The sequence below is a fragment of the Bacillus rossius genome, chromosome 13 (assembly GCF_032445375.1).
Source record: "Bacillus rossius redtenbacheri isolate Brsri chromosome 13, Brsri_v3, whole genome shotgun sequence".
Lineage (NCBI taxonomy): Eukaryota > Metazoa > Arthropoda > Insecta > Phasmatodea > Bacillidae > Bacillus > Bacillus rossius.
This window is the reverse complement of record NC_086340.1, coordinates 8471869-8499696: the sequence shown is the minus strand read 5'-3', so window position 1 is coordinate 8499696 and position 27828 is coordinate 8471869. Positions and strand designations below refer to the sequence as shown.

General features: G+C 35.8%; 1 protein-coding gene across 3 annotated transcripts; it reads right to left on the bottom strand.

Moving 5' to 3' along the window:
• Positions 1 to 311: 311 nt before the first annotated feature.
• On the bottom strand, positions 312 to 26001 carry LOC134538200 (peroxisomal membrane protein PMP34). Of its 3 annotated transcripts, none has more exons than XM_063379291.1 (9): positions 25770 to 26001; positions 23253 to 23337; positions 17465 to 17525; positions 13678 to 13744; positions 11192 to 11343; positions 8261 to 8374; positions 6509 to 6756; positions 4313 to 4380; positions 312 to 2648 (listed from the first exon to the last, which is right to left on the bottom strand). In XM_063379291.1, the coding sequence occupies exons 2-9, from the start codon at positions 23319 to 23321 to the stop codon at positions 2501 to 2503; spliced, it is 927 nt and encodes a 308-aa protein (XP_063235361.1). In that variant the 5' UTR covers positions 23322 to 23337; positions 25770 to 26001; the 3' UTR covers positions 312 to 2500. The 3 variants fall into 3 exon arrangements, with proteins under 3 accessions (XP_063235361.1, XP_063235363.1, XP_063235364.1); XM_063379293.1 differs by having other exon boundaries at positions 25682 to 25961; XM_063379294.1 differs by lacking the exons at positions 17465 to 17525; positions 23253 to 23337 and having other exon boundaries at positions 25770 to 25934.
• Between the last annotated feature and the right edge of the window lie 1827 nt (positions 26002 to 27828).

Below are 27828 nucleotides of genomic sequence, written 5' to 3'. Positions count from 1 at the left end.
TTTAAATAAACATACTATCCATGAATGGGTTTTGTTTTTATGAATAACTTTACCTAAAAAAAAATATTCCCCCTCTTAAACGTTGCACCCCTACTTTTCAAACTTGATTTTAGTATAAAATGTGCGACGATTATGCAATAAAACACGGTAATTGTTATTCTAAAAAAAGTTTGACCTTGAGACAAATTTTTCATGGTTCCCAATAAAAAGGTAGTGGGTGTCATTTCCATAGTCCTGCAGTTGGGAGTTGACTGCATCTCATTCAAGGTGCTTTAAATGTTTGCACTAAAATAAATCCATCACACACAAAATCGGTATTCACTATTCAGTAGAACCATGCTATAATATAACTTATCACAGAACTTTTCATGTCTGTTACAAAATTAAAATTTCTCAAATCCCTTCAGAAATGTTATAACAAGGTTCCACTTAAGTTTATTTGATTTTGGTTAGTACAATTATAACATCTAAAGTATAAAATCAGCAGGTGAGTTGAAGGTACACATAAAGTTACAATGTCGATGATGATCCAACATGTCGTGGGCGACTATGGCATGTATCAACCTTAGTTTGCAGTAGAGATGAGTCAGACCAGCTGCTCGGCAAATTAATCTGCACCGAGAACTGTAAATATAACTTTTCCAGTACCACAGAAAGCTTAATAGCTAAACCTTTCCTGGTTAAAATACCATAGACTTAAAGAAAACACCATTTTAGGGGGCTTATACACTAATCCCTCACTTAGCACGTCTTCAAATTGCACGAATTCATTTAGCACGACACAATGTTAATTTTACTGGCCCAGTCTTGACTAGCACCTCTGTAAATTTCAGTTAGCACGAAATCGCCACGGGGCAAAAAAAGATCGGGCATGACGCCATCAAGTCTGCTTCAACTGAGTAAACAACACATGTGCTGTGGCATACAGTCAGCTATACGAGGGGCGAAGAAGAGATGAAAGCGCACGTGACTACACTATCGGCTGTTTTACAAACATCAGCTATGGCAAGTTCAGTTGCGGCTATTGGGTGTAAAGGACCAAATATTTTTACGTCTGCGCGTATGCCGCCGGGCCGTACCTTTGTCGCCCCGCCACAGACCGGGCCGAGTTCAGGTATTTCAGACAGAACTAGGAGTATTACGGCGAGCAGAATGTCATGAAAGCTAGTATGAAGGTTGCACTTTAGTTTTAAGCAAGTTAACTGTGCGCACGTATCGTAAATAACGACTCTATAAAACGTTTATATAAGTCTGATGGTATTTGTTGTACTAGCAGGAATATTTTTGAATTAGATACCGAAACAGAAATGAATAGATGATTCACATACAAAAGGTTGTTAACTGAATGGTGTAATGGAAAAAAAAAAAAATCACGGCCTTACAGGATTGGTGTGAACCAAGTGGTGATACGCGAATAAGCACGTTAACTTTGAAGTACATAACCACCTATCTCGTTATGCTGTGTCATATTTATCATACAAAGGACACAATGATAGGCTTACAAAGATAAATGTTGTGACGAATTTATCGTTATATGTATATTAAGTAAAGAATATTTCCCTACACATTTTGCAACACTAAGTAAATTAGCCTTGCTATGTATGAAGACTAATACTTCAGAATAAGTGATTTATAATAACACAAACCTTTTTAGGAAAGCATTAATCGTGCTAAGTGAGGGATTAGTGTATTGCAGGTGACTCATGCAAACCCCTTCTCAATTCCCCTTTAAGCCCTTTGTGACACATGAAAGAAAGGTTCATAAATCTTTTAAAAATTGACAGGAAGCAGTACCCTTCCTCTTATACTTTTCTTCTCAGGAGATGTCTGTTATTAAAATAAATATACGTACGTTTCATTTTGAAAACTTGTCAGTTTCATGCCAGAGACTATTCATCATAGACTTAGTTCAATAAATAGCATATTTTGACGTATGGGGGCATAGTCCCAAGAAACCCTGAGGGATCAACATCTGGATTTTACTGCATATTGTGAAAAAAGACAATACAGAGCTATTATTTTCAGCCCTAATACATTACAGACGAATCTACATTTAAATAAAATTAAAAAAAGGCATCAAGTGTAAGCTAAGGTACTACGACATAGTATTTGAATACTAAAACAATATTTTGACAAGTACATCTTTGTAAAAAAAAAACAACATTCAATTGTGACCTTTGGTGAATCTACTCTAAAGGTTTTTTAACAAGTTAATTGCTATAAATATACACAACAATCATCAAGGACTTGTGATGACAGTTTTCGTTCATCTTTGGTGTAAATACTGGCCCTGTACCACAATCAAGAAATGCCAATAAATCATCACATCTTGTGTCGAGTCACGAAAGTGAAGTGCCGTTTTCAAGTGCCGTTTTCAAGTGCGTACACTACTTAGAAAGAAAATGCAGAAAAAAGAAATTAAAATTGAATTTTTGACAGGTCAAGTATAACCTATGGAACGACCAAAAGAAAGTGAGATCGAGTCACAGAACGTGAGTCGCTATGCCTTGGCGGCAGAATTGTTGAGCAACAGCCTGAACACAAAGTTGGCAATCTTCTCGTAGGTGGCGAACATGAGCGCGGCGGTCAGGATCGTCTGAATGATCTTTGCCTCCATCCCCTTGAAGAGTCCCTGGACACCGTGCCGCCTGCAACACGAGGGACACAGCAGTCAGCCAGTGTGCTGTCCAGGGTGCATTGTAACAGGCATTTACTACTCTCGCTTTCCAATGCACGACTGCTGCCCTTAGCACCAGGGGCGCAACAACTAAATTTCCAAAAGGGGGGGGGGGGCAATATACCTTTTTATAAAGAATCATCGATCCCCCCTATTGAAGTGGGGGGTCCGGGGGTCCTCCCCCGGGGAAATTTGTATTTCAATGTGGAAAATGGTGCTATTTAAGCAGTTTCATTATCTAAAAATTGATTACACAGCACTTTTTTTGCCCCCGTTTGCCCCCACTTCAAGGTTTCAGAGGGGGGGGGGGGGCAAAATACCCTTGCCCCCCCCTGTTGTTGCGCCCCTGATTAGCACCGATCTTGTTTCTGTGTGCTCTGCTTTAGACACAACTTCACAATGTTTTAAAACGTTATCTGAAACATTGCATTTTATTGAGTAAAAATTGGAACCAGAATTTTTGAAGTACATTTTCTTCTTGTATTTAATTATAATATCTGATGATAATTGGTTTCAATCATGTGTCAACATTTTTTTTTATGTAATTAAATATTGAAATTTTTTGTTCTTTTGAGCATAGCGTATAGGTAATATTTTTTAAAAATGCCTTGATTGATTAAAGATATAGGAAAAAAAATTCTAAACAAAACGAGTGATTGACCAAGCAGTGTTTTTTTTTAATTTTATTAGGTGTTAATGCTAATGCCAACTTTAGAGGTAAGGTATTTATACTCCTGCACCATCTACTTTTTTTGAGGTTAGTTCTTAATACGACTACAGTAAAAACCACAGATGATATTTGCCTACTCATATCTTAATAGTGTGCTGATTTCCTGAAATTTGATTCATACTGGTTGTACTTTTACAAGTCTTCAGTAACAAAATAAATAATTTTTTTTTTACGGAGTAACTTTGTACAAGCTTTAAAAATTCACTTTTAGTATTTAGTTCCTTCTCACGGTTACATTTTACAAAATTGAATCTCCAAAAGATCAATATTTGTATTTTTAGCATTACATACCATTTTAAAATTATTATTTGATTAAAGTACATATTATGTATTTTGCTGAGCAGTGCGTTAGTTTTAACTGCTGGTAATAGTGATAATCTGAGGTGCAGTGTACATTACATAATTCTATCATAATTTTGAAAAGAAAAAAATAAATGTAATTGTGCAAAATAAATGGGGGGAATAACAACACTTCGTGCCATAAAATAAAAACAAAACTGCATGTCTCTACCCATTCCATTATACAAACTAAAGGCATTACAGAACTTAACTCTCCAAGTTTCAAAGAAAACACTACTAGCTAATACTAGCAAACTAGCTGATAAATTTAATTTAATTGAAGTGTCAATATTTAAAAACATTTTTAAATAATGATGCTAAAAAATATTAAATAAATTAAGGTGATTTCTGCATTCAGAATATGCAGTCATCCTATTTAGAATTTAAAAATTATATTCAACATTTCAATGAAATATTTTTTTGAAATGTGTTCATACATCAGTTTCATAATTTAATAGATATACCATAAATAATGCATTGCGTGCATTATTAAAATACAAAATACATTGAAAATAAACAAAACAAAAAATTGTGCACAGCGTAATGCCGTGAAGAAGGCATCTTACCTCATGATGGTTGTGAGAAGCTGCAGCATTGTGGGCCTTACACGTGCATTTTCATTGTCTCGCCCATGCTGGAAATACACAATCACCACACTGCCTCAGACAAAAATTTATATATAAAATTGGCCCATTGTTCACATCATTATAAAAATTAAGGACATAATTAAAGCCAAATGTGTCTTCCACATCTTGTAATAATTATATTAATTAAGGGCTATTCCTAGAAATGAGACCACAACTATAGTTGAATAACAAAAAAAAAAAAAAAAAACCCCACCATATCAGGCAAAAAAAAATCAATGAAATTTAAATAATTTGATGATTATAAAGCTAATAAGTTGTAAACATTTTAAATATTTTCAGATATATTAATGAAAAAGTAGAGTAAAAAAGTAGATTAATTTTATTATTAAAGTGATCGTAATCTTTATCTAGGTGATACAAGTTTTAAATTAATCTAAAAAAAGAATAGTATCGTTGTCTAGAGAACAAAGCATTGTCTGTAAATGACTATTAAACTGAGGACTCTAAGAGCAGTATTTTCTAGAAAGTGTTTGCAATTTTTTTTAGAAATTCAACTACGGACAAAAAGCAAATGAAATAATTTTCTTCGGTCAGCTAGAGAAGTCAGGTTTGGTTTTGAGAAATTCTCACAATTAATAATTTGAAATAATACTTCAAATATTTTTAAAATATTTTCTCATAACTAGATAAGATCACAGATCCGCATTATATTTTGGTTCTTATTAAAGCATATTAAAGTGTTAAAATACAAAGACCGAAACACAACTAAAAATCATGAAATAAATCATCATTTACAATAAAAAATTAACAGAAATCACAAAAACCTAATATTTTTATACAATGTATTCTATAAATGTAATGTATTTAGCAGGAAATTTGCAACAAAATGTATGTACTAATAAGATTGGAAAAAATGTTTACTTTTTTTTTTTTAAATTGCAATTATTATAAACCCAGTTTTACATTACGACAGTACATTTTCCAAACACACAAATATTTGGCTAAAGTTAAATATTCATATTAAAATTCATCACACTGTAAAAGTGCACTACTTATTTTATTAGTCTAAATCCCTTAAAATCTCCTGTTTATAAAAATGAAATTAGCCTAAAAATAAAACCATATTATCTTGTCCCTATACATGGCATTTCTTCTAAGATTTTAAAGTTAAATTTTTTTGTACATAATATTTTTAAGAGAATTAAATTTTTGACATGACGTCTAATAAATCGATGAATGCCGGCTGCACTCACAAAAAAGTGTCCTGTTACACACATTGTTCCGTTACGCTGTGTCCCGTTACGCTCATTGTTCCGTTACGCTGTGTTCCGTTATGCTGTCGGCAGTAATAATAGGTTATGTTACAATTGACAAAAAAATTATGGTGATTCATATAATTGATGATAGATATTTGATTACAATTCATTTACATGAAAATCTGTTCATAATTATATTTAAACTTTATAGCTGAATGCCAGTTTTTAAAAATTAACTACAAGTCATCTACACGTGAACTGTTTCGACGACCGTTCACGAAGTGAAGTTGAAAAGTTAATGCGGTTTTCATCGCTTATTACAACAACAACAATTTCGGCAATAAAAGGTTAATCATTCTTGCAATTTTAAAAAAAACCTGATCACTAGTTATAATTTCAAGCATTCATTCTTTTATTGTAATAAAATTAAAATGATTCAAATTTTGTTCGTAGGAGTACGCAATCGTTTCATCAATGTCTTATTATGACATCGTCACGTTGAACCATCGTCCGTAAACCGACTTTACAGATGACCAGTGGCGAAGCCAGGATTTGTGTATGGGGTGTGTTAAGAAGCATGGCCCCCCCCCCGTATTAAAGCGGGGGGTCCGGAGGTCCTCCCCCGGGAAGATTTGGATTTTAAGGTGTTAAATAGTGCTATTTTAGCAGTTTCCGGTAGGTACTTATATTTAAATATTGTAATGGTAAAAAATTTATTAATTTTAATATGAAATTTATTTGAGTGATGAATAAGAAATTAATTAAAGATGTGTTGCTAAGGGGGGGGGGGGGGGGGGGGGGGGGTGAACCCCTAAACACCCCCTCCCCCCCTGGCTACGCCCCTGCAGACGACCAATTTTTTGTTTCCTTGACGGCGTGCAGGGGACGACCCGGGAGTCGGCGAGGGGGCGGAGCTCACCCGCAGCCTGGTCTGCACCAGCTGCAGCGGGTAGGTGAGCGCGGTGGCCACGGCCTTGGCCACGGCGCCCACCAGGAAGTACACCACGCCAGCAAACTCCTCAGGTCCATACGCCCGGTGCAGGCGGCGCTTCAGCGTCTCGTAGGTCATGAACTGGATGGCCGGGTTGGAGACCAGCATGAGCGACGGCAGCGTGCCGCTCCAGAGGCCGCGCAGGCCCTCCTCGCGCCCCACCGCCAGCACCCCGTCTGCAAGCCCCCGCCCCCCCGCCGCGTTCATCCCCCGGGTTCCGCGAGGGGACGCACCACAACGCCGAAATACACTAACGCCGAAAAATGTCATTGCAGAACTGCCACAAAGGTTAGGTTAGGTTAGGTTAGACTAGGTTAGGTTAGACTAGGTTAGGTTAGACTAGGTTAGGATAGGCTAGGTTAGGTTAGACTAGGTTAGGCTAGGCAAGGATAGGCTAGGTTAAGTTAGGTTAGGTTACATTACGCTAGGTTAGGTTAGGTAAGGTAAGGTTAGGTTTGATTGTGGTATTTCAGGATTAAGGTACATTTAAGAAACACACACACAAATTCATTCAGTTGCTATTTCGGCGTTGTGGTAACGACCCGTTTCGCAACTCAGCCACATTTATCAGTGTTTCCAGTTTCAGTTTTCTCAACAAAGGGTGGGAAACATGCCAATACTGAGCAAGGGGTTTATTTATATTCAAAATAGCACTGCAACTACAGTGGACTCCCCGACTATCTGGGTGCATTTTATCCCGTTTGCGGGTTAATTGTGCCACGATTCACTTCCATAAACCACAAACACTAAAGTAATTTTTGACTTTGTTTTTACAAAATAAATGCTAATAACAAAATTATGGAACAAAACTACCATAAGAAATTGCAATGGATCTTGCAGACACAATTATAGAAAACTTAAATGGTTAGCAAATGGTGCATTAACACCCGAAGCTATGCTTGCCGCGTGGCGGCGCGGTCAGGTGGTCAACTCAACATCAAGGTCATTAGTTACGAATCTGTGAGCTGGAGCAGTGATGTTTAAGAAGGTGAACAAGAGCACCTGGAGAAAACCCATAGACTCATAGACAACGTCCACAATGTTTGCCACTTGCCAAAAAACAGGGTTTGACTCTGCAAGGATCAAACTCAGATTTCCTTGTCAGGAGTAAAGAGAGGTATTAGGTTTTTTTCCGAATAATTATGTTTAGGGAAAATTTTCCTGCAATTTACCAAACACACACCAGAATATTTTACAAGTAATACTTCCGCAGAAACACGCAAATAAACGTAATCAACATTTATATACAAAACAGAATCAAATAAAACAAAACCTAATGACTCACTTAACATTTGACAACTGGGTATGAGGACCCATGCTATACCACTAACTGATAGGAACAAAATATTGCTGTTCAGACAGTACTTACAAATCTGAAGAAAATAACTTAGTACAGGTATTGTATAACGTACATCAACTCTTTGCAAATTATGTAATGTTATGTTGGTAATGGAAAAAAAGGAAAATTTTTTGGAAACGTTTGTATAATTTTTCAGAAACATTTCCATAGAGAAAATTTTCCCGATCGCATCCTCTAGTCGGGAGTGAAGCGATCCGACTGCTTAACACTGCGGTCCCACCAGGCTTTGAGTTTAAGAATGGGAGCGACTTGAACAACCAAAGTCGCTCAGGATGATGGTGAACGTGCATGAATACTAAAATCTGGCAGCACCCACTCACCAATGAGGCCAGAGTATTCCAAGTCTCTCTTGTCCGACGAGTTCTGCAAACCCTTCATCTTCAACCTCGTGTTCACGACCCACAGTGGCGTGGTGACCAAAACATTCACGACCCCTGTTTCAACACACAGCAACATTATTTAAAATATCCATTATAAACACAAGCACACACTGGTTTCATTAAATTGATGCCATATTTACCCGCATACGGCTAAACACATTTTACGCGAAATTTCAGTTTTAAAAAAAGTAGTGCAAACCTTATGCAAGCTTTAGAACTTTGGGTCGGAAAAATAATAATAATGCCGTGTATCGTTGAATATGAGCATAAATAACTAACCTATGTTGATTTTTAACAAATATAACTCCACGAGTAAGTATAACTTGTTTAATCAAAATATCTAGTAGTAGTGGTAAGCTCAGAGAGAAGCGTATTTATCGTCTGTGTGTGTTTCCCACATCAATACCATATATAATACTGAAATTAAAGTTAATACACAACAAAACACCAAAATGCAATTATCATCATGAAACTAATCAGCATTTTCAATCAAAACTTACATACAATGACAAAATATCAAATATGTAATTTTTTAAATATTAAATTCATTGAACGTAATTTATTCATCATGAATTTTTCATCACATTCTATGGGGAAAAAGAAATGGAAAAAGTTTACTTTTTTTTAATCTTGCAAATTTTATTAGTACAACTTTATTGTATTAATTTTATTTATTAATTTTATTGTAACAACTCAGATTACAGCCTTCCCCATGCAATCCAGTAATAATAATTTGTTACAAATTTTTGTCATATTTCAGGTTAGATTTATCAAATGATGTAAAAGTTTTTCGTTTTAGAAGTTATTGTGAACGTAATTCTCCGGGTTTATTGTTTTTATTTTTATAATTAATTAAGTTTATTTTTCAAGTAATTTTTTGTTTTTTGCTGGCTTCTTTGTGTGGGAAGCTTTGTTTCACACGCTAGGCGTTTCAGTCACTGTCACGGGAGTGTGAGAAAGAGATAAAATTTCTGCGTCGTGGGAACAGAGGTAAGCATTTAGTGGACGTTTCTGTTGCCATGCGCCGTGATTGGCTGAGAATTACGTCAGCGAGCCCAGGACACTGCCCGCACAAAGGGAAGGAAGACTGTAAAGTTAGTCATTGTCCGAGCTCGGGCAGTCATTCTTCGAGCGCCGTGACGAGAAGTCGTGGTTGGGCGATGGCTCACATAACATAGTAATGTTCTGTTGTTAAAGTACAACTTTGCGGCTACGGTCCAGGCGACGCCTAATAACTTTTTTTTATCGGACATGTTGATAAATTAGAATTTTCCTTTTTTTTTTTACTGTAGTCGTAAGCAAAGCTCACAGCTAGGCGACAAAGGGCTTTGTCCAGCCGTCGCAGCCCGGAATTTATACGGGCAATGTAATGTAATTCGTAAGAAGAGTCTAAGTACGTGTTTTCTCCTTTCTGGATGTACATTTTAATTTTTTTTTTGTGTTCTGTTGTGCGGAATATATTGCAATTTTTACATGAATAAAAAAAAAGACAGGTAATACATCGAACATTCCGTACGAATTACTTCGTGACCTGCTACCAACCTGTATGTACACTCATCACCTAATTTTGAGCTAGCCGGAGGTGGTGAGTGGTAACATAGTTACTCATACATTACAACATTAGTACATTTTTTAAACATAAAATATATCAACAGGTTTTTTTTTTATTTGTTCCGAAAAGTTATCCATGCTTATTACAAATAATTATATTGTTAAAACGCATCATGTATCCAGCAAAATAACACTGTTTTGAAGAAATTAGTATCATGGGACATTTAAGTGTAATATTCGTTTTTATTAATAAATTTCATAAAATATAAAACAAATACAGTAAAACTCACTAATAAAGACCCTGTTAATACAAAACTCTCATTAATACCAATTGTTTTTACATTCCCTACAAATTACATATGAATTATAGTAGGATCAGTGTAGGTTGGGGGGAAAGCTTAGACATTACATATTCTTTCAGAATTAAGGTTAGCTGTTTCTAAACATAGCAGCATTGTTTTGTCTTATATCCTTTTAATAAGTATAGTAGAGTACAACATATTGTTTTGTATTTTTGTATATCATATTCTAAAATCCTAGAAGTAAAGTACATTTGGTGTTGTATGAAATTGTGTTCAAGTTTTTTTTTTTTGGAATAAATATATATTTTTTAGATGTTTTATGCATGTACTAATTGATAATATTTTTTTTTTTTTTTTTTACATTATTTGAAACAGATTTAGATGTTACTCAAAAAATTGTGATAAAATCTTGTAATATTTTGGTTAGTAGAAAGGTAGAAACCTCGTTATTGCAAAGTGACAATATTGGGGTCGCTTCAGGTTTGTATTGGAGGTTTGACTGTAACACTGTAACATCGTCCCAGGCTGAGCCCTTCTGAGCCCGATGTGTCACCACCTCTCCCCTTACACGCTGGGAGCCGGAGCCCCCTCCTTCCACCACCACCCCCCCTCTACAACCACCCGCCGAAGTATGTGCGTGTGTGTGTGTGTGTGTGTGTGTCGGCCCGCGCCCGCCAGTGTGACGTCAGTGCTCCGCTCCCGAGAGTTACCGAGTGAGGACGAACGGCTGGTGAGTCGCGAGCGCTGCGAGAGGAAAGGAGCTTCACGCACCTGTCATCGTATTTCGGAGCTTTTCAGCGAGACAAGGGGGGAAACGGGCCTCGCCGCGCACGGGCTACGTCACGGCCCGGGAACAGAGTAGCCGGGTCCGGATGCCCGTCGTACGTGTGGCGGCGCCCTAGGATTCGACGAACGCTCAACCCATTGCGACGGTAGCAACTGAAATCTCCTGTTTTAAAAAACGAGACTGGCCTATAAGTAAAGTCTCGTCTCCACGCGTTGTTCGTGTCACAGTCACCTGCCACGGACGCCAGCAGCAGGTCTCTGAGGGCGCTCTGGTCCTCCGCGCGGCCGCGCAGCGCCCGCAGACCGTGGAACGTGTAGAAGTACACGAAGTTGGACGTGCAGAGGGTCTTCAGCACCGGCACCACGCCGCGGTACAGGGTGCCCCTGGGGGAACAACCACACTAGGTACAATACTGTCGCAGCAGGAAACCAACCATTAAAGATTAGCGACGGGTCGAGTCCCCAGATCCGGATCTCAAATTCAAACCCCAAAAAACGTAAATTGAACACACCCCTCCAATACAAATCTAGGTGCCAAGAGTCCAAAATATAATAATCTACCACAGTGGCGTATCCAGGATTTGTGTACGGGGGGTGTTAAGAAGCATCATCATCCCCCCCCCCCCCCCCCCCGGTATTAAAGCAGTGGGTCCGGGTGTCCTCCCCCGGGAAAAATTTGGATTTTAAGGTGTAAAATAGTGCTATTTTAGCAGTTTTTGGTACTTAAATTTAAATATTGTAATGGTAAAAATTTTATTAATTTTAATATGAAATTTGTTTCAGTGATGAATAAGAAATTAATTAAAGATTTGGTGCTAAGGGGGGGGGGGGGGGGGGGGTTGAACCACTAAAAAACCCCCTGGCTACGCCCCTGATCTACCAGATTAACTACGTTTTTGTAACATTTAACCCTATAAATCCATTAACTATATTTCTTCCAGAGTCAATGCACATTGTAATTATATTCATACAATTACATGTTCAAAATACAATATCTTGGGGAACGGTAACAAGACAGGTACAAAGAAAACAAAAAATGGCCTAGTAAACTTATGAAGTTATCAGTGTTAAATTTTAATTTTACCTTCTTTATTTCCACTAATATTTTCTTCAAAACTTTTCCCTCAAATACAGAATCTTTCCAATATTAAGGATTTGATGGTATTTGAGGATTTAATTGGCCCATACCTGATAAACATTGACACAAACAGCTGGCACTTTTTGTAATAAATCAATAACTACTAATCATCAAATAAATAAATTTTAAAATTTTTTATATTACAGATTAAAGTCTTATTATGATTTTATTTCCTTTACTTCATCTACCTAAATCATCAAGATTGTTAGACATTTCTTTGTTCCCACTCACTACTTCACCAGCGTGAATTCTGTACTATTATGCGTCGAAGTCCAAGAAGGAAACCTCTTGCTGCAACTAAATTTTTTGCAGAATGGCACAGATCGCATAAATCTTAGAAAGTGCCATTTGCGATCATCCAACAGTAGCGGCTAAGGATCAAAAGGGGGGCAGTTTTAAGTATGGATTCCCTGGTTTTGGCCATTTTCAAATGGGAAAGAAATTATTCCCACAGGAACTACAACAGGGTCCGAAGTGGTGCTAGTCCATGTTTTAATTTTTGTATTAAGTGGAACCCACTGAAATCTGTCTTCTATGGACGCAACATGAGACAAGTTCCAAGGCCAGAGAGGTAAAAACTTCATGGTCTGGAGAACACACGAGCCCAAGAAGGCAGAACCGCTCATGTCAACAATCATGTCGTTTCCTACCTCAGGGTTCCAACTGAAATGGGACTACCTGATTTTTAAAATTTTTCCTAACCATAATTGATCCAAACAACAAAAATTCCTCTGTTTTAAATCTATACCGTTTGAAAAAATTCACCAAACAGAATTTATTTTAAACTATTAGACATAAATAATTTTAATTGGCAACTTTAAAAACACAGAATTGTACATTAAACAAAATTCATTTAATAATTAATTAAATTTTATTTAAGTACAAATATTCTTTTCGACAGAAAATGCACCCAATTCTTGACATTTACTGAATGTTTCGTAAATTACTGACTTCTGCTGGCGCAACCACCACACCCGTGTAGCCTTTACAAGTAGATTAAGTTGATCGAATATGACTTGCATAGTTGAAGCTTTGCATAGATCCTTTTTTTTTAAATAAATTATTTAAAAAAAGGGTACATATACTTATGTATATGTACAAGTTATACTTACTTATGTATGTGCAAATAAGTTACACTTTCTTGGCATAATAAAAAAACTAACTTTAATTTTGCATGAAAATATAATTACGTACTAGAAATAAAATAAAGACTGGAGTGATATATATAAATAATTTATAATGAAAATAAATTTTACTTATGGAAACATAACCTTACTTATATAAATACACTTTAAAAAGTTTATAAACACAATTTCTAACACTAATATTCACAATAAATACATATTTTTAATTATATGGACCAGTAATCAATATCAATCACTAAAGTATAAGCATTAAAAGTAAATATACAAAATTTATTTGTTTTTAGCCTTTTTTGTATTTAGCCATTTTTTTTCACATAAAAATTTCATTACATGGTGCGCACACATCGTGAAAAATCACTCTCATTATTTTTTCATTAACTTCAAAAATAATTTCTAATAAAAAATAAAGCCAGTAGTTTGGGATGTGGTACTTACACTCCTTCTTCAGTGATCAAGTCCCTCATCACGGATAAAGTGTTCTTCGCCTCGCAGTTCTCATCCACTGCAAACAAAATGTTGTTGCTTCAAGCCATGTACATGAAATATTAACTTACGTATGACATCCTTCAAATGTATCGGCAATAAAAAATAATCTTCCCCCTTCCTCATTAACACTTACCATTTCTTATGAAAATTGTGAAACAATGTTTGAAACAGATAGGAAACCACATTTTATCAAACTTTCGTTTGGTAAGCGTGACTTTAAAACACGGTCGGTTTCTGATGGTCCAACATCCAGCGGTCTAGAATATCCAAAGGTCCAGCAAACGTACTAAGCAAACCTATTAATTTTTAGCTAAGGTCGAAAAATGATTTTACAGCATGCGGTGAACGCTGTAATGAGGAAAGTTGATCTCAGATGTTGGAGATGGAGTCACGTGACAAAACTCTAAACATGGGCGCTGTGAGGCGGGCCGAAAACACTGGGCCGGAACCGGAACTTGGTCCGTCGGGAGCCAGTAAAGAAAGGTGGGGATTCGTGTACCCCTGAAAATAATGACCGTGGGAATGTAAACCCCTGTACAATAGTCTTTCCATAAGAAGCCGAAGGCATTGGGACTCTGCATTCCCCGGGATTAGTCGGGATCACTTGGAAGTGATAATCATGCTTCGTGTTTTTTCAGGAGAACTCTGCAGTCTTTTACAGCAAAATTTAGTTCAGACCTGCACTTGTGTCGAAATGTTTATCTAATTTTCCTGCTAAACAATATTAGCTGTCAAACACCATTTTACAGATTTATTTTCTCTGCAACTTGGCACTTAGCAATCTGCGGAGATACCGCCAGATAATCTGGCATTTTCAGTAATTGGCATCTGCAAAGTTCCGAATGTGTCGGACGATCGGAAGTTTATTGCGTAATGCTGTCAAGCAGCCTAGGGAAATAGAAACATACTCACTATTTAAAGAAAGACATATTTTTAATTATTCTGAATGATGTTAGTTCTGAATGGGTTTCAAGAAAAGTGAGACTACTGTTCTAAGCATCCTGTTAGGTGCCCATTAATGGCTGACTTGATAATTTCCTGCTAAATTATAATTACTGTACAACCAAATGGCTATTAAAAAATCATTAAATTTTTCTGTCTGATACAAGCTTATGAAAGCAATAGAAAACTAAACTAAACCAATCAGCACTTGATGAACCTATTTGAAGGCACAACCGTCTTATTATACCCTGAAACCACAATACACATTTATCTCACATTCAAAGCTTTTCAATGAAAAACATACAGCTCAAAACATTCAGCCACAAGATTTTTTATTTATATGTGGTCCAGTATAATTATCTTTGAAAGATGTGTGCAATGGGAGTGCATGACTTGATGTAAGCTTTTGGACATACGCCATTGCTAAAGCACATTTATGTCTGTAGAAGAAAACTACAAAAAACACAAAAGTTTTGTGTTTTTTTGTAATTTTCTTCTACAGACATACATGTGCTTTAGCAATGGCATATGTCCAAAAGCTTACATCAAGTCCAGTATAATGTTGCACGCACAATATTTTTTTGGTCCAGCCTAAATTGAGGGGGAGAGGGAAAAGTCAACCAAGCTTTCGCCAGAAATTCCTGAAACCATCAAACTGTTGGCTTCACACTCACTCAGTGTTCAACGTCTACCTTAATAAAAGATAACAGTTAGCCTTTCTTTTTTCCAGGTGTAGTTTTATCATGAAGAGTAATCTGAGGTAAAGAGACACTACTGTACTTTACAAACTGAACTGTCCCCTTCAGAAATCTAATGTTCAGAAACCTTTATATTATTGACTCCAGAAATGCAAATACGTCAAAGGCCTACCAAAAATAATTTTACAACTTATTTCACATCCCTTTGAAAATGCAGCAAAGGTTTGCTGTAAAAGGGTGTTGGGTAATGTACACACCTAGGCAGGTAGGCACTGAGTCTATTTTAAGATAATCACTTACTGAATACATATCTGAATGTTTCCTAAAGTTCAAAATTTAGTTTATTATTCATACGCTTGAAACACTGTTTTTTGTAGATTCACAAGCCACACTAGACAATGCGAGTGAAATTTATCATGCACAAAACAAATTTATTTTTTTATGTTGTTAAGTAAAATTTATTGAAGAGACCAAAGACCAACTACAATAAAACTTTGATTACCCATCATTCATTTAACCATCAGTTTCTGTTACTGCTCCTCTACTTCTGTGTAATTATACCTAAACTAAATGCAGCCTGCTTTTCATTACGTACTTTGGCTCATTATATGAACCTAGAGTCACTTAAGCAAGTATACTATGCATACTTTCATTCAATAATGTCATTTGGTATAATTTTCTGGGCACAATCTTCCCATAGCAAGCACATTTTCATTATACAGAAGAGAGTCATCAGAATTATGACGGGAGCAAAAAAACTGGACTCTTGCAGACCATTATTCAAAAAACTTAACATTCTTACTTTTCCTTCACAATATATATATTCTACAATTAAATTTGTAGTAAAGAATTTTGACTACTTTTTAAAAAGCTCAGATGTGCACACATACAATACCAGAAATAGAAATGACCTCCACTTGCCACTTAACAGACTCAAGCTAAGTCAGAAGGGTGCAATTTTCTCAGGCATAAAACTATTTAATAAGTTACCTGAGGGTCTGAAAGAGCTAAGCAAACAAAATAATAAAAAATTCCAGAAGAACCTTAAAATATTTCTTTTATCTCAGACATTCTATACAGTGGATGAATTTCTCACATACTAACTGTTTGACATTTTATTCTACTTCTTGTAATACAATAATTTTTATCTCACATTTGATATTTAGTATTGTATAATATAATAAGAAGATCCACTATTAAAAAATTAATAAATCTGTCAAATATAATAAAGTCTCAAGCTAAATGTATATGTGAAATGGTGTCTAAATATGTAATCAAATACTATACATACTTTTGTTATTCTTTTGTACATAGATTACTGTATTTATGTATTGCTGTGGGTTTATGTGTAAGCGCTGATCTTAGATATGTTATTTTTTAATGTATATAAAACTGACATGTTCCATATCCCAGAACTCCAGCAGTTTGTAAGGGGTCTACGGAATGAAATGAATAAATAAAAAAAAAAATAAAATAAAAGATACAAAACATTGCCGGGAATAAGGTTCAAGCCTCAAAGACACAGAAGATGACAGATTATTTTTAAGTTAATATAAGGTTTACAGTAGTACATATGCATGAACAGTATACATGCAGTAACGCTTCTGTAAATTACTACTCATATGTATTTTGTAAAATTAAATAAAATTCGTACATATTATTTAATTTTACAGATTTTATTTTAATATCCGTCAAATATCGTAACAGGACGAAATGGGAAACTGTTAAGAAATACGCGAGACAAGGGATTGCAGCGAATATGGCGGTGTGGGGTGTACCTACATTTTTAAGTGCACAAAAACCAGTTAAAGTGGCGTGGAATATTAAAATAGCAGGAAAGCAATAAAGTAAATGCTATTTGGCCAGTGTTTCCCATGTAGTCATATATTATATTTGTTTTCATCTCACGCCCACACTGAAATCACGTTACTGTACACATGTATTTAGAGGTTTCCGTTATCCAATACAGTGATGAACGGTGCCGGTTAATTGAAGTTTTACTGTATATTAACTTGTGTTAACATAAGTACGTACATGTAAATAAACATAAGACCTTCGTTTAGTCATAGAAATGTAGACGCATGGCCCAGACTCACACTGCAATCGGGAGCGAACTGTGTCCAGCGGAAAGAAGGACGCCATCGCAAACACACTTCCCTACAACACAGAGGAGAAAAGGTGAATTGGTAACCATGACAACAAACCTAACATATGTTAAAAAGTGCCCGTAAAATTTGCACAAATTACAGCTCTGCTAAGACTTTTTTGAGGGACCGTCTTTAAAAACTTCTTAGCTGGGAAAATTTTTATCAGGGAAAAGGGAAATTTCCTCTCCTTCATAGTTTGCTAAAAGTATATAAAGTAAACTGGTGCCTGAACCTATAAAAACAATAATTTTAAATATCTTATCGAAAAAATTAATCCTTACTTGCATATATGGTTGAACAAAAACATATATGAAAAAGTACCAATTGAAGTTGTTTTTGAAAACGTGTCCAACAGAAAATTTACACATCCAGCACGTGTGCTAATTTTCATTTAATCTCACTTTTAGTTGACACCAAATTACTAGTAAACAAATTATGAAACCAAAACCATATTTTGTATCAACTTTAAATGGACAACAAAAACCGTGGCTTGAACACGAGACAGAAATAACGTAGCGTACCGGTAACTATCATTGTCATAGACAAAGGTTGAATCAATTTGAAAATGTGTCTGAAAGAGAATTTACACTTTGGACAACTTTGTATTTTTGTTAGTTAAATAAGTTAAACTGTTATTTTAAAACAAATAATAGATCTCAACTTAACAACAGTACTCTCTGGACTACAAGCCTCGGATGTTCAGATTTGTCTGCATATGTATATGTGTTGGCAGTGGCGGATTTACCAGTAGGCTGAGTAGGCTTGAGCCTAGGGCGGCAGATTTTTGGGGCGGCAAATTTGGGGACCGATTTTTTTTTTTGCTACCTCATAGAAATCAAAAATATTTCTGCATGACGGTTTTCTGTTTTCTGATGTTTTACAAATAGAAGTCTGCAACAAATTTTGCCGATGACTTTCCCCTCTCCCTTGTCATTGTACGTTCCGTGAATCCGTGTAGCAAACTTCCATATTCCAGAGTAAAACAGCTAGTTCGCTAGTCAGTAAATGCGAATTTTAATGGACAAGGCCTCGGTTGGCACTACACGCCCAAGACAACTATGGTCCCGGGAAAAATGTGACTACCCAAGGTCAGAAGGGCCCCTCCGCCCTCCCTCCGCCGCTATCCCTTCCGCCAGACTGTCCCCTCCCTTCTCCTAGTCCGCCTCAAGGGTCGAACCGCGTCATGTCGCGGGTGGGGCGGCAATTAGAGCTGTTACCTCGGGAGTCGGGACCACAGTTGTCTTACGCGTGTATTGCATAACGAATTGATATTTCTACGTAGGTGTGTCGTGTGGACTGTTATTTTTCGAAGTGTTTCGTGAATTGTATAATTGTATGAATATTTTCACAGCACCGGTAAGTAAAAACTTTTTATAATCATAATACATTATAATAAAGCATCTGTAACGATAACGAATAAATTTATTGAAAAAGCCCTGCAATAATATTTTTCATTTTGAAGCTTGGAACATGGTAACGTTAAATTTAGAACATTTTCATATTAACTATAAATAGTATTCTAAAAGATTGCTCATGGTTATCTTGTCATTTTGTCTTTTTCAATGAAGCAAACATCAAAAAATAGAAATAATAATTCACAATAAACAATTCATCGGAAACCATGCAAAGAAATTTTAATTTTTTCGTGATAGCATTAAAAAAATACGTTTTTACGTTAACTATTTATTATGTGAATTCTGAATGAAGGATAGGGGTGAGCAGGGTAACGTGGCCATCCTAAGATAAAACGATACATAAATTGTATATTGTAATTAAAATCAAAATATAAAATAACCCTTCAATAATATAGTTTTCGTACAATCAAAACACCATTAAAATGTAAATATTGGAGCGACTCATGTTTGTTTTTTGTTTGCCCGTCGCACTAATCGGGTAAATGATATGACATTTTTTTTTTTCATTTTTCTTTTATCTTAAGGAAACTAAATCACGGGATACCATTTCCGGCCACCTGCACTTGTTTGTGAAATATGAGCCGTCCTTGAGATACTGCCACCTTATCTGCCAAGCCTCTCCTGCTGGCAAATTTTTGTGTAAGGTCGTTCCCCACACGAAAACAACACACACATTGCAAAACACGTTAGAAATTTACAGTGTAGATTAAAAAAAAAATGTAAAATGTTCAATAGTTTGTTTTATTATTTAGTAATACATAAATAGAGCTAAGTATATACAGTTCGGGCAAAGTGAACATGCGGTGGTGGCTGGCCACTTTGCCCTCTGAGACGCCATTACAAAAAAACTAGCAAAAAAAAAGACATCTTCTACAGTTATTAATATGTGGTATTAAAGTTTAAAACATGCTAATTTGGATAGGCTATATTAAATAATTATGACATTACTGTGTATTTAATAATGATCAACAGTAATTATTACTTACCTTACATGTTACATCAGAAATAGTAAAACCAGTAAAACCTTAATAAAACAAATAACTTTCACTGCAAACAGACCGGGTGCTCTCAGAACACTAATGGCGTCTCTTACAAATGTTTCACATCCTCGCTACCAAACTTCATCACTCTCCAGCTGAGTAACAGCCAATGGCCACTTTGCTCGCTCTGGCTACGTTACCCTGCCCTCCCCTATCGCTGCTTGTGTACGAAAAATAAACTTGTTAATTTAATCCTTTCCATTTCAGTTCCTGAAGAAAAAATTGTGAAAATGAGTGATGGGAGAAAGCGACTTAGTGGAGCGGAGTACAAAAAGAAGGCCAAAATAAAAAAAGAAGAACAAGAGCAAATTATACGAAAAACCACAAAAATTGACAGTTTTTTTAAAAATGAAAATTGGGTCGAAAAAACGGGAACTTCAACAATGCAATCTGGAAAGGATGAAACGGACTTTAATTCTGCTGCCCAACTGTCATCTGTTGAACTATCGACTAAAGAAAAAACTGATGATTATGTTCTTGACGACGAGTGCTCCAAAATTGAAGATGCCTCTCAGACTGAATCGTTAAATGATGACCAAAAGCAAACAACTGTAGATCAAAACAAAGATCCAGCTTTATGGGAAATTAACGATACTTTAAGGGAAATTATTGCAAGATGCGGCTTTTATCAAAACAAGTCTTCTGACTTCTCTAAAAGTGGAAAACTATATGCTGATCAACGTCGTTTCTTGCCAGTGAGTATCTTTCAAAGAAAAATGAAAAACAATGAAGTGAAGGACCGAAATTGGCTGGTTTACTCTGAAAGTAAGAGTTCCGTATATTGCGGACCATGTTTAGCATTCGGTCCATTGGAGAATAAAACTCAGTTCGAGAACGAAGGATTTAATGACTGGAAAAATGCAGAACACCGAGTAGCTCAGCATGAAAACTCTGCGCGTCATAAATCCAGTATCCTTAGTCTGAAAGCTAGAAGTGCGATTGATGGTCGAATCGACAATTTACTGCATTTGCAAATTGATGAAGAAATTACTTATTGGAGAAATGTTCTGAAAAGGGTTGTTGCTGTAGTGAAGCGGCTGTGTTCAAGAGGTCTCGCTTTTAGAGGAAAACGTGAAAAGTTCGGTGATCCACACAACGGAAATTATTTTATGATTCTGGAACTGTTAGCTGAGTTTGATCCTTTCTTAGCCAGTCATATTGAACGATTTGGGAATCAAGGATCCGGAAGTACCAATTACTTATCGAAGACCGTTTGTGATGAATTTATACTTTTGATGTGCCATAAAGTCTTGAAGCAAATTGGAGACGAGATAAGAAGGGAGAAATACTTTTCCTTAATCATCGATTCAACACCGGATATAGCACATGTGGACCAGCTCACCTTCGTGATTCGGTATGTTTTAGAAACAGGAGAACCCTGTGAAAGATTCCTCAAGTTTTTGCCCTCAGTGGGACATAAAGCTGAAGAAAGTTTGCTGCCATTACTTCGGAACTAAAAACCTTGGGTTTGAACATTGAAGACTGCCGTGGACAATCGTATGACAATGCCGCAAATATGTCTGACATATACAATGGCTTACAGGCTAAAATTCAAAGTCAAGCACCGTTTGCTTTTTTCGTTCCTTGCTCTGCCCATTCTTTAAATTTAGTGGCAACTGCGACTGCTAAATCTTGCACAGAAGCTTGTCGATTCTTCATGTTGCTCCAAGAAATATACGTTTTTTTTTTCAAGTTCAACACAACGCTGGAAGATATTGATGACTGAAGTCGGAGAAGGCAAAACAGTCAAGAGAGTAAACCTCACACGTTGGTCAGCTAGAGAGGATGCATGCAGAAGTTTGAGAGATTCGTGGCACGAAGTCATTAAAGCTTTGGAAACAATCAGGAATGACTGCACCGAAAAGCCTGTCACAAGAAATGAAGCAATGGGAATTCTTTCAAAATTAAAAAAACTGGAAACAGCGTTAATGGTTGTTGTGTGGAATGTTTTTTTGGAAAGAATAAACAAAGTAAATGTTCAAATCCAGGCTTCTACCGTAGATTTGATTACTGTAGCCGATCTTTATGAATCTCTTCGCAAGTTTTTCGTAGAGCAACGAGAAAACTTCAAGTATTTCGAAGAAATGGCAATGGAATTAAGTGCGTCGAAGCAGTACACAAAAGACTTGGGAAAAAGACAACTGAAAAGAAAAAAATTTGCTGATGAAACACCCGATGAAGAAATGAGTATGACAGCGAGTGATACTAGCGATACTTTCAGGGTTAATACATTTCTCGTCATCATTGATAGACTCGTATCCGAATTAGAAAAAAGGAAGAAGGCATACGACAATTTCAATGAAAAATTTTCATTTCTGACCAAAATGAGCGAGTTATCATTATCAACCCTTACGAAAAAGGCTCTGTCCTTAGAAAAAATGTATCCTAATGATTTAGAGACTGAGTTGGTTCAAGAATGCATACATTTTCAAAGCCACATATCTTCGCAAAGCATTCTGGTAAAACCAGATTTTACATCATTACAGAGTCTATCTTCGTTTCTGCGAAAACAAAGTTTGCAGAACGTTTATCCGAACTTGGACATAGCCCTTCGTATGGCCTTATGTACACCAGCGACAAATTGTTCGGGTGAGAAAAGTTTTTCTTGTCTAAAAAGGGTAAAAAATTATCTGAGATCGACCTTGAGCCAAGAAAAATTAAACGCTTTAGCACTTTTGTGCATAGAGTCGGAATTAATGAACAATATTACTTACGACGATATAATCGATGATTTTGCCAACAAAAAATCGCGCAAAAAGGGATTGTAACGAACTTAATCTAGGACATGAAAATTGTAGAGGCAAGGGCGGCAAAAACTTTGCAGCCTATACCTGGAAAATTTGTAAATCCGCCACTGTGTGTTGGTATCATTAATAATAATGCCACAGGGCTGGGGACGTCCTGTCAGGGTGTCCACAAGGAAAAAATATTTCGTACCAACTTAGGCGAGGAAAAAGTACTAGATTTGAAAAAAAAAAAGTACTAAATTATAATGTGATATCGTTTTAACAATTTAGGAAGTTATGATGAAATTGCAATGCTCTAACTTAAGTATCACACGACACACACATACATTCCATAGTTTTTAAAAATAATTACGCTTAATAATAAAACATATTGGAGTTACTGTAATATTATTATATTAAAGGAAAAAAAAAGTACTAGATCCGAGCGTAAATGTACTAGACAACTATAAAAACTTATAAAAGTACTACCTAGATCTAGTACGGAAGTACTAACTGTGGACACCCTGACACCTGCAGGTAAGCTATAGTGACTCACGGCTGCGCCGGCCACTGCGTGGACCAGGGTGCGGTAGTTGAACAGCACGTTCCCTGAGCTGTCCGCCATCTCCTCCGCGACCACGCTGCGACACAAGAGCGTTGCCAGGGTTGGCTCATTTAAACCAAATAGTTTTTATAACAAAAAAAAATTAATAATGTATAGGTATTTAGTTTTTTAAATCAAAAGTCTAGATCCACTCTAATCACAAAAGTTTGTTCCTTAATGTTTCTCGTGATTTATAGGAACAAAAAAATTATATAACTACTAATCAAGAACTTATTTAAATTATCTGAATGTGTTGTAAAGTATACCCAGCTATATACTAATTCCTCTTCAAATTAAATTAATTAGTGAATTGTAGTCAAAGTGTAAAAAAAGAGAAAATAAATGTGGTACTATATTAAAAGAGATTCCTATTCTGTGAGAATCACCACATGGTGAGACCCAAAATAACTAACGTAATATAAAAAGCTGATTTGAACCTTTAAAAAAACCTGGTTCAAACCAAAAGAACCAGGTTGTTAGGTTATTTAAAAATAAAAAAACTTTATTTTCTCCCAAACCTGATATGTATGCATGAAGGCCACGCTATAGAGAATTTAATGTATTACATCTTCAGTTCGGTGAGCAAACTTTGTCCCTAATTGAGACAAATTTGCAGGTGAGAGAGAAGAAAAAAAAAACAATTACCGGTTGTAAAAACCAAACTTAGATTTAATTTTTAAAGAGAATTAAAATACACAGGAGCAGGCATTCTTCACAAAAAAAATTATTAGACTGCAATAATGTTTCATCCTTGTGATTGGTGGCTGTCCGCAAGAGAAGCCACAGCCGTATTTGACCGAGCCATTCAGGGTGCGTCTGCTTCAGCGATAAATCACTGTGATTGGTGTTCTGACAGTAAACATGCACCTCAGAGAAACTCACCCAATCACGAAACTCAAAACGATGCTACAGTGTTTTTAACTGTAAACTAGTCTCGAAATCTTCCCACGAAAAAAACATGGGTAAATATTTACAATCGCGGGTAAATATGTATTGTACGGATTAGCGCCAAAAAAAATCGTACAAATATGAAATAACTTTCATTATATGCTCTTTTACATCCTCTTTTCAAAACCGCCTGCGGAGATTAAAAATTCCAATTACTTTTGGAGATATCGCCGTTCTTATTTTGCAATACAATCCCTATGTAATCATTCAACAGACGCCATTTTATATATTGCTGTGTGTGCGTGAATGCCTACATAACAGAAATTTTCCATTAGGTAAGGTTAGTTACATGATAAATACTTCAAAATAAACGGAAATTAAAAATAATATCAATTAATTTTACTTGTATAGTTTTAAGTATTTATAATGTAACTGACCTGACCTAACAAAACGGGACAAAGGTGGATTAGGTCAGGTCAGCTACAGTATAAATACTTTGAAACTGAACGGACATTAAAAATAATAAAAATTAATTTTAATGGTTGTTTAGTTTTAAAGTATTTATAATGTAGCTGACCTGACCTAACAAACCGGGAAAAAGGATGAACAGTAGGAACTCACGTAATTTTCTTTTTACGTGATGTAGTCGTTCAACTACGTCGCGAAAAAAAAACAACATAATAATACTTGTAAACAAGCAACAATGGTGAACGCGGGAAGCCTACGCATCAGTGCACAACATGAAAATTAAAAAATTCCATATCTCCTAAAGTATTTGGAATTTCTGATCTCCACCTGGTTTAATGAAAAGAGGAAGTTAAAGAGCACAGAATAAAGGTATTTTCGGATTTTTAAAAATTTTTTTAAAAAAATCGCCAAAAAATGAATATTAAAAAATTCGATATCTCCAAAAGTAATTGGAATTTTTTATCTCCGCAGGCGGTTCTGAAAAGAGGACGTAAGATAGCATATAATGAAAGTTATTTCATATTTGTACGATTTTTTTTGGCGCTAATCCGTACAATACATATTTACCCAATCGCGGTAGATGCCAAAAAAAATTGCTAAAAATCTGAAAATACTTTTATTCTGTGCCCTTTCACTTCCTCTTTTCAAAACAACCGGCGGAGGTAAGAAATTCCAAATACTTTAGGAGATATCGAATTTTTTAATTTCATCATATGTAGAGTGGAATTTCAAAACAATGTTTTTAGTGTAAATACAGGAACGTCTTGGTGCTCAAAAACATTTTTGAAATTATTACTATTTATTTACAGAAAAGCCAACAATCTAGTATTTACTGGCGTACCATATGAACAATTTAAGAAATTCAAATTGAATACATGACGTAAAAATAATATTTATACGGAAAAGTCACCCGGGAGATACAATTTTTGATTTGCCCAAACCGTCCCAATTGAAACTAGCAGTCACAACACACATTAAAAGGGGACAAAAATATCGATTAAAAACCAACCAAAATAATACCTTACCCTTCGGCTGTAATCCTACTGTTGAATAAGCTTAATTCAAGAATAAGTTGCGGTAAAGAAGCAATGATCACTAACGCTTCGCACTTACATTCTCTCCTTATATGAGTTGCTTCATCACCCGTAATAGTTTACTATTCCCACGCACACAATTCATGACACTCACTTGCTAATTTTCACACATTATTCAAAACATTACAAACCATTGCAAACTCACCAACAGCAAACGAAAAGTAAGCACACGCAATAGTCAGTGACGCCAACTCCTACACAATGTTCCCCCTAGGACCAACTTCAAATACCCCTAAATGTCGATCAAAAACCACTTAAGTTTTTGTTGTACACTTTGTTTGAGAGGTAATTTCAAATATGAATTAAAAATACGTTGAAATAGTAAAAAATAGCTGTTGTATTTATGTGAGTACATTTTACATATTTATATATGTTAATCGATGATTGATATATGTTAATAAAATTAAACGAGACAGAATTAAAATAAAAAAACGAATTGCTTCAATGTCTCCTTTTTTTCCTTCTAACAAAATATTATTAAATGTCATTGGGATAAGCTTCTAATAATTTTGATAAAAGGAATACATGTTTACTAACCATGAAGCTCGGGATCGGTCTCCCAACATTTTGTATATTTTTGTTGATATTTTTTGTTCTTTTCTTTTGTCATTCTGAAAAAGATTCGAACACGAATAATTAATTATTATTCATCTTTCTTGTTATTTCTTTGGATCACAGAAAAACTTAAACGACTTACTTTGCACCTCAATAGAACTCGCCAATAGATAAACGGACACAACCTCAATTTGTCAACGTGAAAACGTCGAACAGCGAATAGCAAAAGCGCGATGAGAGTAAAAAAAATGTTCTCTTGACTTGAGCAGTAAGTTGTGATTGGTAAATTCAGCCACCAGCGCCACCTGCGTCTTGCTTAGAACAAGACACGAAGTACGGCATTAGTTTAAACATATTTTCAAGGCAACCGATGATAATTGAGCAAAAAGTGTGTTTGTAGAGAAAAAAATTCTTCAATAAAGTACCCCCTAAAAAATTCCCCTAAATAAATGTACCCCCTAAAAAAAACCTGGACATCTTGTTTCCCCCTAAATTTGGGGGGAAAACCCTCAAGTTGGCATCACTGGCAATAGTCTAAGAAGAATATCCCTTTACAATCACAAGTGCTACCAACGTCTAAATATTATATTTGAACGATGTCAACAAATTAGTATCACCTATAATTTGTTCTAAGGAATACTACAATTTAGAAAATTGAGTGCGATGTAGATCGTAGAATGAGTGAGGCTATTTATTCACTGAGATACTAAGAATACTAATTTCTTTGTTTTAATTGTTAAATATAAAGTAGTAATTTGATGAAGATTAAATTAAAAACCATTCGTAAACAAATATAAAATTCTTACTTCATTGAAATGTAAGAATAAAAAGTACTTTTAAATTTTATACATCAACTATGTACCATTGTACACAACATAGACAATTATATTAACAAATAAGACATTAATAGCCTCAAAAAAAATATTACTGCACAGTTTGGGCCTATGATCTACATTTATATTAAGTCAATGAATTATAATTAGTCTGTAACAAAGATTTGAATTCCTCAAAGCAACATCGAATGAACATAGTAAGACACCCATTAGTGCTGCATCTGCTCTTGCAGACTGTTATGCCACCTTGATGTTTCACAGAGGCATGTGAGTTGTGAGAATGATTGCAAGTGCAATGCAGTGCAGCGAGACTAACGGCCGCCACTGCCAGAAATTGATTGTTGCCTGTGTGGTAATCGACTCGAGTCCTAATGGGACTTGCCAAAGCCTAAGTTAAGGAATTTATGCAAATTTTCACATTATTTTATTACCGAAAGCAACATAGTCAAATGTAACAAATTCGAATTCGCGCGACTACGCCCGAAACATGACTTGACCTAACCCAATGCACACGACACATTTGCGCGTGAAGCCAGTCCTGTTTGGCGCGCTGTGAGCCAGGACTCGGGAGTTCGTCATCACCTCTCGGCGTGCCTAGCTGCGAGTGTCACTCTGCAGAGCCCTATAAACTTTGTGCTTCTGTTCAATATCAGGCATAGTGTAAGTTCTATAAATCGTATTCAATTGGTT

Excerpts from the sequence above, each read along its gene's own strand:
- LOC134538200 (XM_063379291.1), bottom strand. The coding sequence starts at position 23,321 with ATGGCGGACAGCTCAGGGAACGTGCTGTTCAACTACCGCACCCTGGTC. Across the intron at positions 13,745-17,464 it reads AGTTCGCTCCCGATTGCAGT|TGGATGAGAACTGCGAGGCG; the intron begins GTGAGTCTGGGC and ends TTTTGTTTGCAG. Across the intron at positions 6,757-8,260 it reads GGAATACTCTGGCCTCATTG|ACGGGGTGCTGGCGGTGGGG; the intron begins GTGAGTGGGTGC and ends GGGGGCTTGCAG.